Source organism: Phyllobates terribilis, unplaced genomic scaffold (genome assembly GCF_046119375.1).
Source record: "Phyllobates terribilis strain yellow unplaced genomic scaffold, ASM4611937v1 Scaffold_7__3_contigs__length_470593459, whole genome shotgun sequence".
Classification (NCBI taxonomy): Eukaryota; Metazoa; Chordata; class Amphibia; order Anura; family Dendrobatidae; genus Phyllobates; species Phyllobates terribilis.
The window spans coordinates 84,558,128-84,573,974 of NW_027362767.1; the positions used below are offsets into that span (position 1 = coordinate 84,558,128).

The 15,847-nt window shown below is 46.2% G+C and overlaps 1 protein-coding gene across 1 annotated transcript in view; it reads left to right on the forward strand.

Moving 5' to 3' along the window:
• The window catches only part of RAB15 (RAB15, member RAS oncogene family), a 103,035-nt gene extending 90,459 nt beyond the window's left edge, over positions 1 to 12,576 (forward strand). Inside the window, exons 6-7 of the mRNA XM_073638920.1 lie at positions 7,083 to 7,148; positions 10,066 to 12,576. Of these exons, the coding sequence (XP_073495021.1) occupies positions 7,083 to 7,148; positions 10,066 to 10,221 (222 nt within the window). The 3' untranslated portion in view covers positions 10,222 to 12,576. The remainder of the gene's footprint in view (positions 1 to 7,082; positions 7,149 to 10,065) is intronic.
• The last annotated feature ends 3,271 nt before the right edge of the window (positions 12,577 to 15,847 follow it).

A 15,847-nucleotide genomic window follows, 5' to 3' on the forward strand; every position in this document is an offset into this window, starting at 1 on the left:
TAGACGAGTGACCCCAGTGAAGGATCTTCTCCCGATCAGGTACTGATACGAACGTCTTTCCGGGAGGGAGACGATTTAGACTCACGGGAGCCACCTGCATTACTCTGGCGGGATCGATGATGTGTTTCGGATCTTCCTCGAGATCAGACACCAGAAAGGATCGAGACAAGGCGTCCGCCTTGACGTTTTTGTCAGCCGGGCGAAAATGAAGAACAAAATCAAAGCGAGCAAAAAACAAGGACCACCGGGCTTGGCGCGGGTTAAGTCTCTGGGCATGCTGGAGGTAAGCCAAGTTCTTGTGATCAGTGTAAATTATTACCGGGTGAAGAGCCCCCTCGAGCAGGTAACGCCACTCCTCCAATGCCAGTTTGATGGCCAATAACTCTCGGTCTCCTATGGAATAATTGCGTTCAGAGGAGGAGAAGAGTTTAGAGAAGAAGCCGCAAGTTACCATCCTCCCGGAAGATGATTTTTGAGTAAGTACCGCTCCGGCTCCAGAGGAGGAGGCGTCAACTTCCAGGAAGAACTGCTTGTTGCCGTCCGGGCGATGCAGCACCGGGGCGGAAGAGAAGGCCTGTTTTAAGGAAAGAAAGGCCTCCTCTGCTTCGGGCGGCCACTCTTTGGGATTAGTACCCTTACGGGTGAGCGCGGAAATTGGGGCAGTCCGGGAAGAGAAGTGCGGTATGAAGAGGCGGTAGTAGTTGGCGAAGCCCAGGAACCGCTGAATGGCCTTCAACCCCTCCGGTCGAGGCCATTTCTCGATGGCAGACAGTTTCTCTGGATCCATTCGTAGGCCGGTCTGAGAAATAATGTAGCCCAAAAACGGAAGCGAGGTCTGCTCAAAGAGGCACTTCTCATATTTAGCGAAGAGGTGATTCTGCCTGAGCCTGAGCAGGACCTGACGAACGTCCCTCCGGTGAGTCTGGAGATCCGGAGAGAAGACCAAGATGTCGTCCAGGTACACCACTACGCAGGAGTAGAGAAGGTCCCGGAAGATGTCATTGACCAACTCTTGAAAGACGGCAGGAGCGTTACAGAGACCAAAGGGCATTACCAGATATTCATAGTGGCCGTCCCGGGTGTTGAATGCCGTCTTCCATTCATCCCCCTGACGGATACGAACCAGGTTGTACGCCCCACGGAGGTCCAGTTTGGTGAAGATTCTAGCCCCTCTCAGACGATCAAATAACTCCGGAATGAGCGGAAGGGGGTACTTATTCTTCACCGTGATCTGGTTAAGGCCTCTATAGTCTATACAGGGACGGAGAGAGCCGTCCTTCTTTTTTACGAAGAAGAAGCCTGCTCCCGCCGGGGAGGTAGATTTCCGGATGAATCCCCTGGCCAGATTCTCCTCAATATATTCGGACATCGACCGGGTCTCAGCAGCGGATAATGGATAAATACGCCCACGGGGAGGAGTAGTACCGGGTTACAAGTCGATAGGGCAGTCGTATGGTCTATGAGGGGGTAGTGTCTCTGCTTCCTTTTTATTAAAGACATCAGCATAAGACCAATAAGGAATTGGAAGTCCAGGTAGATTAGCTGGGGTAGGAGAAGGACGGACGGGATGGACGGGAACCAGACAGGTCTTATGGCAGTCCTGTCCCCAGCGAAGGACTTCTCCGGTCTGCCAGTCAAGCACGGGTGCATGTCTCTGGAGCCAAGGTAGACCTAGCAGGAGGGCGTGAGAGAGTCCAGGCAGAACATGAAAGGAGATACTCTCAGAATGCAGCATTCCCACCTGCAGAGTAATGGATTCGGTGATGAGTTGGATGGGGCGTGGTAAGAGACCCCCATCCACGGCAGCAACAGACAAGGGTACAGCCAGAGGTTTGGTGGGGATGCGGTATTTCTCTACCAGGGACTGTGAAATAAGATTCCCGGCTGCTCCAGAGTCCAGTTGGGCTAGTTCGAAATAACGGTTCTCCCCGCAGACGATTGAAACTGACAGCAGCAGAGATGGAGAGGATTTATTCTTGTCTAGGTCGACCTCTCTGAGCGAACCTAGACACAGGCGTTTCCCGACCTCTCTGGGCAGGCACGGATCCGGTGCTCCTTACTGCCACAGTAGAAGCAGCTCCCCTCGGCACGGCGTAAGTCCTGACGGGTTTTGACCATCTTGGTCTGGTCGACCTGCATAGGCTCAGGAGAGTGTACCTGGGGAGAGACTGAGGGAGTGACGGGTCTCTGAAAAGTAGGAGCTAGACGTGGAACTCTCCTCTCACGGGTGACCTCTTTGGCACGCTCCTGGAACCGTAGGTCAATCCGGGTGGCAAGAGTTATTAGGTCATCGAGAGTGGTAGGAACGTCCCGACCGGCAAGTTCATCTTTAATACGGCCGGACAGACCCTCCCAGAAGACGGATACCAGAGCGTCGTTATCCCAGGCCAGCTCCGAGGCAAGGGTACGGAACCGTATGGCATATTGGCCCACGGTGAGACTTCCTTGACGGAGGCGTAGCAGAGATGATGCGGATGAGGTCTTCCGTCCGGGTTCGTCGAAGACTTTCCGGAAAGCCGTGAGGAAGGCAGGCAAGTCGGACACCAGGGGGTCTCCTCTCTCCCATAGAGGATTTAGCCAGGCCAGGGCCTCCCCGGTGAGATGGGACATGATGAAGGCAATTTTGGCCCGGTCGGAGTTAAACTGGTGGGACAATAGTTCAAAGTGCAGGGTGCACTGATTAATGAAGCCCCGAGCCTGGGCGGAGTCGCCTCCGAAGCGAGGAGGTGCAGAAAGCCGGGGTCCGGGGTAGGATACCATGATATTGGTGGGCAGCGGAGCTGCCGGGTTGCGAGTCATGGCACTGGCGGAGGTTGCTGGCGGAGCAGTCAGAGTGTCCAGGCGAGAATTGACATTCCGCAGGTGACCCAGGATGGACTCCTGTTGGGACCTCTGACGGGACAGTTCATGACAGAGGTCCGAGAGCGAGGGAGCTTGGGTGCCACCGGGTTCCATGGCCCGAGCAAACTGTAACGGGTCTGGGAGGCGGAACCTCTGAGCTACTATACAAGGGGGCAGTCCTTGTAAGGGAGCGTGTGGCGACCAGGGAAGACGGGCAGGAGGTCACAGCAGGTGACCGGGACAGTCTCTGAGAGAACGGGCTGGAGGTCACGGCAAGTGACCGGGGCAGTCTCTGGATGAACGGGCTGATGGTCACGGCAAGTGACCGGGGCAGTCTCTGAATGAACGAGCAGATGGTCACGGCAAGTGACCGGGGCAGTCTCTGAATGAACGGGCAGATGGTCACGGCAAGTGACCGGGGCAGTCTCTGGGTAAAGGGTTGGTACGACCTGTGGCGGCTGATGATAGACGTGAGCTCCCAGGTGAGCAGGCGAGAGTCTCTGGATGAACGGGTGGTCACAGCATGTGACGGCGGAGCCTCCAGGAAGACCAACAGACAGGCGGCAGAGGAGCGCTCCCAGGTGAGCGGGCAGAAGTCTCTGGACAGGCGGGTGGTCACAGCACGTGACGGCAGAGCCTCCAGGTAGGCTAGCAGACAGGCAGCAGGTGAGCGAGCAGGAGTCACTGGACAGGCAGGTGGTCACAGCACGTGACGGCGGAGCCTCCAGGTAGACTAGCAGGTGTGTGCTCCCAGGTAGCGGGCAAGCTGGTCCATAGACAGACTGACAGGAGTTGGAAGGCAGACCGTCGGACCTCGGGCAAGCAGGCAGGTAGCTGAAGTGCGCTCCCAGGTGAGCGGGCAAGCAGGTCCTTAGACAGACTGACAGGAGTTGTAAGGCAGACCGTCGGACCTCAGGCTAGCAGGCAGGTAGCGGAATATCAGGCAGGAAAAGACAGCAGGCTGGCAGGAATCTGGCAGGTATCTGGCAGGTAACTGGCAACGGGACCTGAGGGCTGAAGCAGAGTAGTGAACAGTGCAACAACATTGCTCGGGCACCTCCATTTTGGAGGAGGTGCCTTATATATGGTGAAGTCCTCCGGCCATTGGCCGGGGACTCCTTAGGACGGCGCGCGCGGCCCCTTTAAGAGGGAGGGAGAGCGCGCGCGCGCCCTAAGCACAGTGGCCGGGAAGGAGCGCGCGCTGCCAGCAGAGCGGGAGGAGGACGCCGGGCACGGAGCAGGGAGGTGAGGGGAACAGCGTCCCTGCCTAGCAGAGGGCAGGGACGCCGGCGCTACAGCCTACATATAGTATAATGCACCAGATAGTCCTCAATATAGTATAATGCACCCCCATAGGCAGAGTCTGTAGTAAAATGCACCCCCCCCAGGCGGAGTCTTTAGTATAATGCTCCCCCTCCCCATAGGCAGAGTTTTTAGTATAATACTTCCCCCCCCCCTCCGCATAGGCAGAGTCTTTAGTATAATGCTTCCCCCCTCCCTATAGGAAGAGTCTGTACTATAATGCTTCCCCCCCTCCTCATAGGCAGAGTCTGTACTATAATGCTCCCCCCCCCCTCCCCATAGGCGGAGTCTGTAGTATAACACCGTCACCATGGGCAGAGTCTTTAGTATAATGCTCCCCCCCACCCCTCCCCATAGGCAGAGGCTGTAATATAATGCCGCCCGCCCGGCAAAAAAGAAATAAACCCAGTATTCACCTCTCCTCCTGGTTCCCTCGCTGCTCCAATTGCCCAGCCCGCACACATCTTTAGCACAGAGGGCTGGGCGCCAAGTGATGACACCAGAAACGTCCGTCACAGAGAGGGGACTGATGGGAGACGGAGCGTTGCGCTCCCTCTCTCATCAGTAAACTTGCGGCGGTGACGGGCGGGGGGGGGCAGATGCTGGCACCGGGGCCCCCCCCCCTCCTACTCAAGGGCCCCATGGCGGCCGCCGGGCAGTGCAAGGACAGAGTCTCCCTGCTCTGCCCGGAGTGTAACTGTATCGGCGTGCATACAATTCTTTCGCATACAGATGAGTAAATGGCTGACTCAATGACTGCGAGGTGCCCGAATCGCGTGGTGAATAAACAAACTCAAATTAATAATCCTCCTACTTGATTTTCACCAAACATGGCAAATGGTATCCTAACCAAACATCTCCACACTGGTCTACTTTGTCCTAAGAACATTGTTCCAGAAGTTATGGTTTATTCAGATATCACTTTGCAAACTTTAGCCAAGCTGGCATTTTTTTTTAGAAAGAGGCTTTCACTTGGCAACACTTCCAAATGTTCCATACTTGTCCAGTCTGTTTATAATTGTATTGTTATAAACTTGTTCTACATGCTGAGGCCAAAGGAGTCTGAGCTGTAGCTCTTGGGTCTTTTGCAATTTATCAGAGTATTTCACAGTCTGACCCTGGGGTGAGTTTTCTGGGACAATAAATACTGGGAAGATTTTCATTTGTCTTTAATGTTATCAATTTGTGAATAATCTTTCTCTCTGTAAAATGACTCCAGTTTGTTTGGAAATTACTTTATAACACTTCCTGGATTGATGGGCAGCAATAATATTTTTCTCTAAGATCATTGCTAATGTATTTTCTCATTGGCAATGTCTTAACACCTACCTGAATCCTCTAGACCTTCAAATTGCCAAAACTTCTACTTTTATAGAGGTGGTCACACTTGCTGATGAACAATTAATGAAGATCGTTTGATTAGCTGCTATTTACGTTATTGCTTCCTGTTGAAGTAGTAAGGGTGTACTTACTTTTTCACACACTGCTTTAGAATTTTAGTCTAGTTTTCATCAAATAAATAATGGCATGGTGTAGTTTTCCATGTGTTTGTTCATCTGAGGTTGCATTTACCAAATTTTAAGACCTTCTAAGAACTATTTTTTTTGTATGTCTTGATATGTAAAACCATAGCCTTCAAAGAGAATATACTTAGTTTTTCTCATGACTGCATGTATAGTAGCCATCTTTTTTGAGAAGACCACCCCCTTGAAGACAATCCTCTTCCAAAAAAACGCTTTTCAATGCAATTGTAGGTGGTCGTCTCCAGAGATGAACAAGCCTCCACTATGAGAAGCTTCGGAGTTCAATGTAAAAACAGTGTATAGTTCCATTAGGAGCTTCTTTTAGTGGTGGCTGCAGGCGGAGAGAATACCAGTATTGCGTTACCATTAGTGATGAGCGAACGGGCTCAGATAACGTGTTATCAGAGCATGCTCGGTCTTATCCGAGTATCTTGGGCATGCTCTGCTAATATGTTTGAGTCCCAGCGGCTGCATGTTTTGCGGCGGTAGACATCCGCAACACATGCGGGAATTTCCTGTCCTGTCAATCAGCCTGGGGAGGGTGGTGTTACGTAGGAAATACAGCATGTGGCTGAGAGGCTAGGAGTGCATTATCACTTCTCAGGTCACAACTTCAAAATGTAATTTCTCCCTGCGGGAGCAGTGCTATCGCGGCGCCGCTTTGCTCACCCTGTGGTTTCTCCTCATGTCAGGCCATCCTGCTGAGTCTGCTTCATGCAGCACTGCTGCACCTGCATTTGGCTTCCATCTATCCTGTGGGGGGGGTGTAGCTGGTCTCTGCAGGAATTTAACCCTGCTGTGTCCTGCAGAGATTAGCTTCCCCAGTCTATCCTGTGTTAGAAGGGCCTTTATCAAGCTGCTCCTCCTTCCGTTCCCTGCCTGAACGTTGGTTCCTATCCTGTTAGTCCATATTTATTGTTGTTTCAGTATTCTGCATCCCGTTACAGACATTGCTAGTTTTTCCATCCTGCCTGACCTCTCAGCTCCTCACCTCTGCTTCGGACCGTTTGACTACGCCTCTGTTTTGCTGCTCTGTACCTCGTACTGTGCCAGACATGTGGACTTCCTTGGAGTGGTACCTAGTGACTACCAGCGGCCAAACCTGTCCTCACCATCAGAGGCTCTAGGGAACACCCGGTAGTCACTTAGATAGGCCCCTTCTAGGTAAGCCCGGCCCGTGGTGCAGTGGGTCCACACCCACCAGCATTATAAGTGCTTTGGGGGGATAAAGGCATTGACTGGCTTATCTTTTAAATTCTTATGCAGTTGAATAAATGTTTTTTGGGGGGGTGATGTTCAGCAGGTTCCTTTTAAGAAAATATACATTATTATACTGGTTTGCAGAATAGCTTGTTGTTCTTTTTTCTTTCGTGTAATGTTGCCCAAATATTGCTGATGAATGTTTTTCTTTTGTAGCTTGCAGAAGAATATGGCATGGACTTCTATGAAACAAGTGCCTGCACCAACTATAATATAAAGGAGGTAATAAAATTTGGCATATTCATGGTGCATTAAGTGTATTTATAGTCTGTCATTATGAATTGTGCTTTACATCACCTTGCTGTCTTCATGTGCTCGTTCATTCCTCTACATAATCTTGCAGTGAACTATGACACTTTAAAGGGGTTTTCATAGAACAATCCTTACCGTGTTCAATTTTAAAAATATCTAAGATCTGTGAGCTGTGGGGGATTCAAGGGTAAGTAAATGTTTAATTCTTTTTGAAAATTACCTGCTTTTTTGCCCAGATTTGAAAACAAATACCAGAAAATTCCTTTAATGTCACTTAATTAATAAACATTTGTTTACTCTGTGGTGTGGATCTATGCGTTTCGAGGTCCTCCAACCTCGTCCTCCGGAAACAACCACATTAGTTTGGAACTATGTATTTCTTTAGGTACAAGACCATTCTAATTATAACCTGACAGGCTGCAGGAACTACAAATTGGTGCTCCATCAACAAGTAGCCTGTTTTATGGTAGAAAAGACAGAATACACCATGTAGCATGACAAGTTAAGTCCAAGATGACCCTGATGCAATCAAGGACCCCAAAGGTCAAGCAGAAGTCAACCTCATTTGTAGATGACTTTCCACTAGGGTCTTTTTTTGTTTTTTTTATTAATTCACAAATAACCCATTAGACCTCATTAATGATATGCCGTATGAGAGTGTGAAACGATAACAACAACTACTACTTAAACCGCAAAATTTAACATGACCCTTGAGGAAGCGGCCTTTATGCGGCGAAACACGTGGTAATTTGTGTCCATCTCCACTCATTGGCTTTCCTTGCCTTTACCATCCTCTATCTCCTTTGTGTGTACAGTATAATGACGCGCCCCTGGGCCTGTGTCGCGCTGCGTTGCGGACGCGGGAGCTTACCCGGAGCCGGATCTGTTGAGGGTTGTAGTCTCGTGGCGGTGACCCGGTCCGTGCCCAGGGTGTCAAACTAAGTGGCAGTCTATGGCAGTAGATGTTAACTTGGATGTCGACTACGCCACCCGTTGAGTGCGGCTTTGCAGCCGCCGCTGCAGAACAGTCCGCTGAGGCCGGTGGTATGGGTGCAGCGATGATGTTATAACCCCCAACGGGAGGGGTATGGCCTCAAGGCAGCAGGTGATGATGAGGGTAGCAGGAATCACTCAGAGACGATGCGGTGTAGTTCAGGGTCTTTACTGGTGATAAAGATAGACCCTCCCGGAGTACTGGCTAGCGATCGGGGCCTGGTCAATCCTTGAGCAGATGGGATCTCCCCTGGCCAGGCGGAGTTGTAGGCCTCCCAAACTGACTGTACTCTTCTGGCTACCTTGCTAGAGGCGGGTATAAGTAGCCCACGTCCCTGAGTGTACCGTGTGGTGCTCACCCGTATGGCCGGTGACTCGGGGCCTTCTAGTGGCGTCCGCTCCACGACGGCGGTGCTGGTCCCACGCGTGTGACCGTGCCTTCGGGTTTCTTGGCCAGAGGACCTGAAATCCCCTGCCGGGCGGTTTCTGCTGCTGGGTAAAGATTAGTCCCCACAGCCTCGGACTCCGGGTCCGGTGATAGCTTCTCAGTCAGGGCGAGCTCTGCAGCTGCCAGCCCCTGACTCCTTATAGCACTGCTCCCACAGAGCTCCTGATGTTCTTCTCCTATATCTGCTGCTTTTCTCTGTCTCTACTTCTTCTCTACTCACTAACCCTGCCTCAGCCCCAGTTTTATATAGGGGAAGTTCTTCCCCTCCCAGGACTGTGCAGGAGGTGTGGCATGCATAGGATTCCTGACCAAGAGACCTCCCACCTGCTCTCAGACGTAATATCTCTATCACTGTGGCAACCAGACCCCTGGGGTGTCACAATAACATTTTGTATTTTGACTAAGATTTATTTACTTTTTTGGTCAATCTTCATTTGTGAACAAGCCCTTACTCTTTTATTTGAGTCCATCTCTACTTACTTGGACACTGGGCGCAGTGTCACTTGCATATATTTTCAAGTACCTTGTTATTACCTTTTTGTATTTAATTTTCTTTTACTTCTTTGTCATTTATATATCGGCTACTTCCAATATACGGATTAGTTATTTACCGCATGCCTCGCTGCAATTTGAGTTTCCAAGACGGTTGAACATATTGTGTGATTCAGTGTGAGGATATGTCTGTGTGTCATAACAGATTCACGTTAAAAATGTAAGGAATTATACCATCAGGTTTTTATCACCTAATCTGAGCGCAGCATAATGTAGAGACAGAGACCCTGATTCCAGCAATTTGTCACTTACCGAGCTGCTTAGTATAATTTTGATAATCTACTGCTGATAAAACAGTGATTCTATCACTAGAGGACTAGTAGACCTGTTTCCTGGTAGTCCTCCATATTCATGAGCTCTGTATAATCCCGCCCACACCACTGATTGGCAGATTTCTGGCTATGCACAGTGTACACAGAAATCTGCCAATCAGGTATGTGGGCGGGGTTATACAGAGCTCCACATCAGAGAACTGCTAGATCTGTAGCAGAGAAAACTGTGATTTTATTAAAACCACCGCAAGCAGCCAAATAAGTGATAAATCGCTGGAATCAGGGTCTCTGCTTCTACGTCATGCTGCTCAAGCTAAACCCTGGTGATGGATTCCCTTTAAAAAAATGTTTTTTTTTAACATGTATGTAGCCTAGTTTATTGCCTACTATTTTACTAATAAAACTTTTGTAATTTCATTGGATGTGCCCAGATGTTGTGTGATCTCGATGTTTATGATGCAATGGAAAGTGGATGTGCACATGTTGCGCATAGCTGTCGGGTGGGCTCTCAGAATCATTTACTCTGGTGGATTGAATGAAGCTCAGTCTCTACTGGATCCATTATGTTTACTATTGTTTTTTTTACTGTCCCTAATATTTTCTGTCTGTTTTTGTTCTTTAGTCCTTCACTCGACTGACGGAGTTGGTCTTAATGGCTCATAAGAAAGAATTAGATGGCTTACGTATTGCGTCCAACGATGAACTGAATCTAGCTGAGCTTGAAGAGGATGGCCGCAAAGCTGACGGAACAGCAAATTCCAAGTCCTGTTGGTGCTAGGTTGTATCTGCTGGAGACCGAGATATAGGTGAAGGCTTCATCAGAATAAAGAGCATTTGAGATGTTCTAGTCTGAAAGTGCTGAGGGGTTTGGCTGATATCAAGACTACTAATGACGATGGCCCCAGTTTTGGCTAAAGTTTTTTTTTTTTTTTTTTTTTTGGGAATATGCAATGAGAAAAAAAAAAATTCTTGTTATTCAGTTTTGAAAATAGATGCATAGTTGACAGCTGGTTTTTGAAATTTACAGAGACACCTCTGAGAGAACATGAACTTGCTAAGAAGACATAAAAAATACTTAAATATATAAAATACCATGTTAGCGTTCATAAAAAAATATACTTAAAGGAATTCCTTAAAAAAAATTCTCTATTTTCCTCTTTGATGTAATCAATTTTGGATCAATGCGCCTCATTTTTCTTGCTGGCAAACCAGTTAAAGGGGTTGTAATTAGAAAAAAATAGGTCTACTTATTTCCCCCCCAGTAAGTGTCTCACCTAACTTGCCAATGTAGAACGAGTTTTTTGAGAATATGGAATTGTCTCTGAAAATTTGATGCAGTTGGCAACTATGTAACATTAAAGGGATCATCTCAAGTTTGGAAGTTATTCTTGAGATAGGAGATAACTTCCCAATTAATGGGTGACTGATTGCTAGGAACCCTACCATAACTGAAGAGCCCCATGTGAATGGAGCGGTGGTCGATCGTGCGCACATCAGCTCCATTAATTCTTAATCGGACTGCCGGAGCTAGCCGAGTGCAGAACTTTTTGGGTCTTTGGCAGTCCCACAATAATGAATGGAGGGTTAGTGTACCCATGGGGAGGACATAACGTCGAATCTTGTGATACCTTCTTTTACACTAGGTAATTTTGGAAATCTTCAGAAGTAGAGATAAGCTGATCGCATAGTGCAAACCTGAATCACAGTCCAGGTCAATGCTCTCTGGCCATGGACAAGAGCTGCGTTAATTTCATTACCCTCTGGGATCCCAGGCTTGGCTTATGATTAGCTGGGCTCGTGAGATGTAACCTAAATGACATCACGTCCCACCAGGCCGGTCAAATTGAATGCAGCAACGGGGAACCTGGAGGCTGAGGAGATTCACGACGCTCCTGTCCACAGCTAGAGGGCGCTGAGCTGGACTTTGGACCAGGGTCACACAAAGTGATCTTCTCTCCATTCAAATGTTTTCCACCCAAAAAGTAAAATTTACCTTATTTTGTAAATCGGACTTGAAACCGTAGTATATTCTTGTTTTATTAAGGCCGGGTTCACACGACTGTCATATATATTGTGTGTGCTCAGATTGCAACTCCTGGTTGGTCTCCTGATCCGAACTAACTTCCTCATATATGAATCAGTTAGTTCAGGTCAGGAGACTCGCCAGTTAGACCAAAAATTGCTATTTTTTAGCACATAGTGAATATCATGGCTGTGTGAATCCGGTCTTGGAGAAATATTTGAAAGTTCTATGCTTAGTTGTGGCGGCCAATTTTTTTAACCAAAAGTTGACAAATGTTGATCAACTTATTTTGTCAGCATATTCAATGAAAAAACAAAAATCAATGTCCCTTTAAAAAAAAAATGGCTGCCCAAAATATTTTTCTGATTTGCTAATTTATACTAATTTTTTGCTTTGATGGAAGACCTCCACCTGTCAACAGTATGAGGAATAGGGTGCATTAGGTTGTACTTGACCATCATGCATAGCTGCATGTACGGATAAGAAGCTACTCCTGGACACAACAAAGTGGTCCCTTCATTTTGTTGATTGGTGGAGTTCCTGGGGGTTGTTTCCCCCACAAGTCACACATCGATGATCAATCTTTAGTACAGGTCGTCAATGGGTGTTTCAAGAAAACCCCTTTAATACTTTAGACAACGTAGCACCAAAATATTAATTAAAATGATTTATAGAACTAACATTTGAAACTTTTTTTAAACTTGGGCAAGTTGCAATTAAAAGTTTTACATAATGTGATCCATTTGAGAAAGATTAAGTTGGAAACATTTTTCAGTAGCTGGCTTTTACATGGCGAGCTGACGGGTGCTCTTTTTCCACATCCTTATTGTATTATCAGAAGTGCCCTTTTATCTTTAGAAAGACTTTTCCAACTCACATACTGCTGGTCTTCCCTTACCAAATGCTCTAAGGGAAGAAAAGCATTTTTTTTGTTTTGTTTTTTTTTCACTTCTAGATGAAACCTAAACTCTAATATAGTCCATGAACAATTTTGTATTAATATCCATAAATGCATTATATGGCAGAGCTCTGGATTTTCATGTTTTTTTGTGGATAACTGACCAGGCTTTTATGATTGGCTCTAATAAGTATTTTTGTGAACTTTTAGATGCCCAAACATGTCCTCTCGCACCACTATTAAAATACATCACACCCTAATCAGACACCGGAAGAGTATTCAGAGGCTACCCAGTAAATGAGCATGTAGCATATGTATGGTCTGGCTCCATAGACCAGGCTCTACTAATCTTTCATGGAAAACAAAGCTCGGAAGAACAAACTTTTTTTTTTTTTAATTCATGCAACTACTTTAATGCGGCACAGAAATGCAAAAGTCATAACAAATTATTGTGAAGAGTATGAATAATAGTTAATATTTAAAGGCTGTGCACACTTTTGTACTGAATTACTTTATTGTATTGCAAAATTTGGCAAATAATCTTCATTAAAAATTTCCTACTGTTTTGATCCAGCAGAGTCCTTTTACCTAGCTTGCAGGACTGCAAAGTATGACAAACCCCTCAGAGCTCCTGCTCCTGGCTGTGACAGCTCTCCCCCTCTCTTCTCTCACTGCAAAGTTGATTTCACACATCTAACATTCACGGTCTGACTATGCACCACTTTGTCCAGAACGCTCGTGGGTTTCCTAAACTGAACAGCTTAATATATGCATATGAGGCTGTTCAGTTTGGTCAGGAGACTCGCCGCAGGTCCAGACATCACAGCTGGACTTGGAAAACCGGCCTCAAAGATAGTAGAATAAAGTGGAGGAGGTTTTACAGGGCAGATCAGAGAGGCAAGAAAAATTTAAATTATTAGACAGGGAAGCACATCACTCTTCATGAGCTGTAAAAGGGGAAATCAGTCCAAGAATGAATCTGCACTGGTACATGAGAGCTAGTGAAGGCAGAAGTATCCTCGACATAACGATCTCACATCCAACAAGTATTTCTGGAAGGGACACATCCACATGAGAAATATCTGAAATGGGGAGCAGACTGCAAACTACATAAGGGGTCTGAAAATAAATGATTCAAACTTGAAGCAACTTTTATAACGAAAGGTACCAACTAACCTATAGCAATCTCTTTTTTGCATGACAAATGTGTCCATAGCCTTTAACTTTAGATATTCCAATCTTTCAAATACAGATATCCAGAAAGGGGTTCATTTTTCTTGAAACCAACAAAGTCGTTGGTGGGTCCCCCAACCACCAAATCACTAGTATTGCTCAGGATTTCCAGTTTTCTGTCTACATAGCCAAGGGATAAAACTGTTGTTGCCTAATATTCTTTAAATTAGAGAATACTGCTCAGGAGCTAAGTGCTGTGGTTTAGACATGGCTAAAGATTATGTTAGTGGAAGTTCCTGATCAGGACACTCATTCATTCTTTCAAATTAAGTGGTTCCAAAAATTAAGATCGTCATACACTAAAGATACCTGTTGGTTTTAAGTGACTGTCTGCTCCGCAGTTTAAGAGTGCTAAGTGGAATGTTAGTCAAGGATCAGTGGGCGTCATTATAGCCCTCTGTGTGTAAAGCACTAACTGCTCAAAAAGTCAACTGGGCGGAGCTGGGAGTTAACTAAGTGACTGCAGGGAGGATATTACTTAATTTCCCCCAGGCAGTTCAATGTACCATTATTTACCTGCAGATTCTATATATATTATATTATATATCACATACACAGTCATGGCTGAACGTGTTGGCTCCCTTGAAATTGTTCCAGAAAGTAAAGTATTTCTCCCAGAAAGTGATTGCGGTTTCTACACGTTTTGTTATACACATGTTTATTTCCTTTGTGTGTATTGGGACAACACAAAAAAAAACAGAGAAAAGAAGGCAAATTGGACATAATTTCACACAACCCCAAAAATGGGCTGGACAAAATTGTTGGCACGCTGAATTTAATATTTGGCTACACGTTTTTTGGAATAAATAACTGCAATCAATCGCTTCCTATAACAATCAATAAACTTCTTACACCTCTCAACTGGAATTTTGAACCACTCTTCTTTTGCAATCTGCTCCAGGTCTCTCATATTTGAAGGCGCATTCTCCCAACAGCAATTTTAAGATCTCTCCACAGGTGATCAATATGATTTAGATTCGGATTCATTGCTGCCACTTCAGAACTCTCCAGTGCTTTGTTTCCATTCATTTCTGGGGGCTTCTTGAAGTAGGTTTGGGGTCATTGGTCACGGGTCTTCCAGCAGGACAATGACGCAAATCCGGCTTTCTGACACTGGGCACTACATTGCGACCTAAAATCCTTTGGTGATCTTCAGATTTCGTGATGCCTTGCACACAGTCACGGAACCCAGTGCCAGAGGCAGCGAAACAACCTCAAAACATCTTTGAATCTCCTCCATATTTGACTGTAAGTACTGTGTTCTTTTATTTGTAGGCCTCATTCCATTTACAGTAAACAGTTGAATGATGTGCGTTACCAAAAAGCTCTATCTTGGTCTTATCTGTCCCCAAGACGCCTGCTGGCCCTCTGAAAATAGTGGAGGCTGTAGGCCTTATTCTGTTTTTAGTAAACAGTAGAATGATATGCTTTTCCAAATGCTCCATCTTGGTCTCATCTGTCCACAAGACACTTTCTCTGAAGGATTTTGGCAAACGGCAGTCTAGCATTTTTTATGTCTCTGTCAGCAGTGGGATCCTCCTTGGTCTCTTGCCATAGTGTTTCATCTCACTGATGCACTCTGAATCTGCAGGACTGCTTGAATTTCTTTGGAACTTGATTGGGGCTGCTTATCCACCATCTGGACTATTTTGCGTTGCAACCTTTCATCAATTTTTTTTCTGCCGTCCACGTCCAGAGATATTAGTTACGGGGCCGTGGGTTGTAAATTTCTTGATTGTTGTGCACCCTGGACAAAGGAACATCAAGATCTCTGGAGATGGACTTGTAACCTTGAGATTGTTGATATTTTTCAACATTTTTGGTTCTGAAGTCGTCACAGTTCTCTTCTCCTCTTTCTGTTCTCCCATGTTTAGTTTGGCACATAGACACATAAAGCAAAGATTGAATCAACTTCTCTCCTTTTTTTCTGGTGTGATTTTTTTTTTTTCATACTGCCCACACTTGTTACTTGCCACAGGGGAGATGGAACGAGCATCATCATATGCTTGAAACAAAGTTGTTTCCCCACATTTTTGGAAAGGTGGCAAAATTTTGTCCTAACCATTTTTTGGGGTTTAGTGTGAAATTATATCCAATTTGCTTTGTTTGTGTTCCAATACACACAAAGGAAATAAGCATGTGTAATTGCTATTTTCCAGAAGAAATACTTCATTTTCTGGAAAAATTTCAAGTGTGCCAACATTTTTGGCTGTGACTGTGTATATATGTACACATGGAGACATTGTTTTC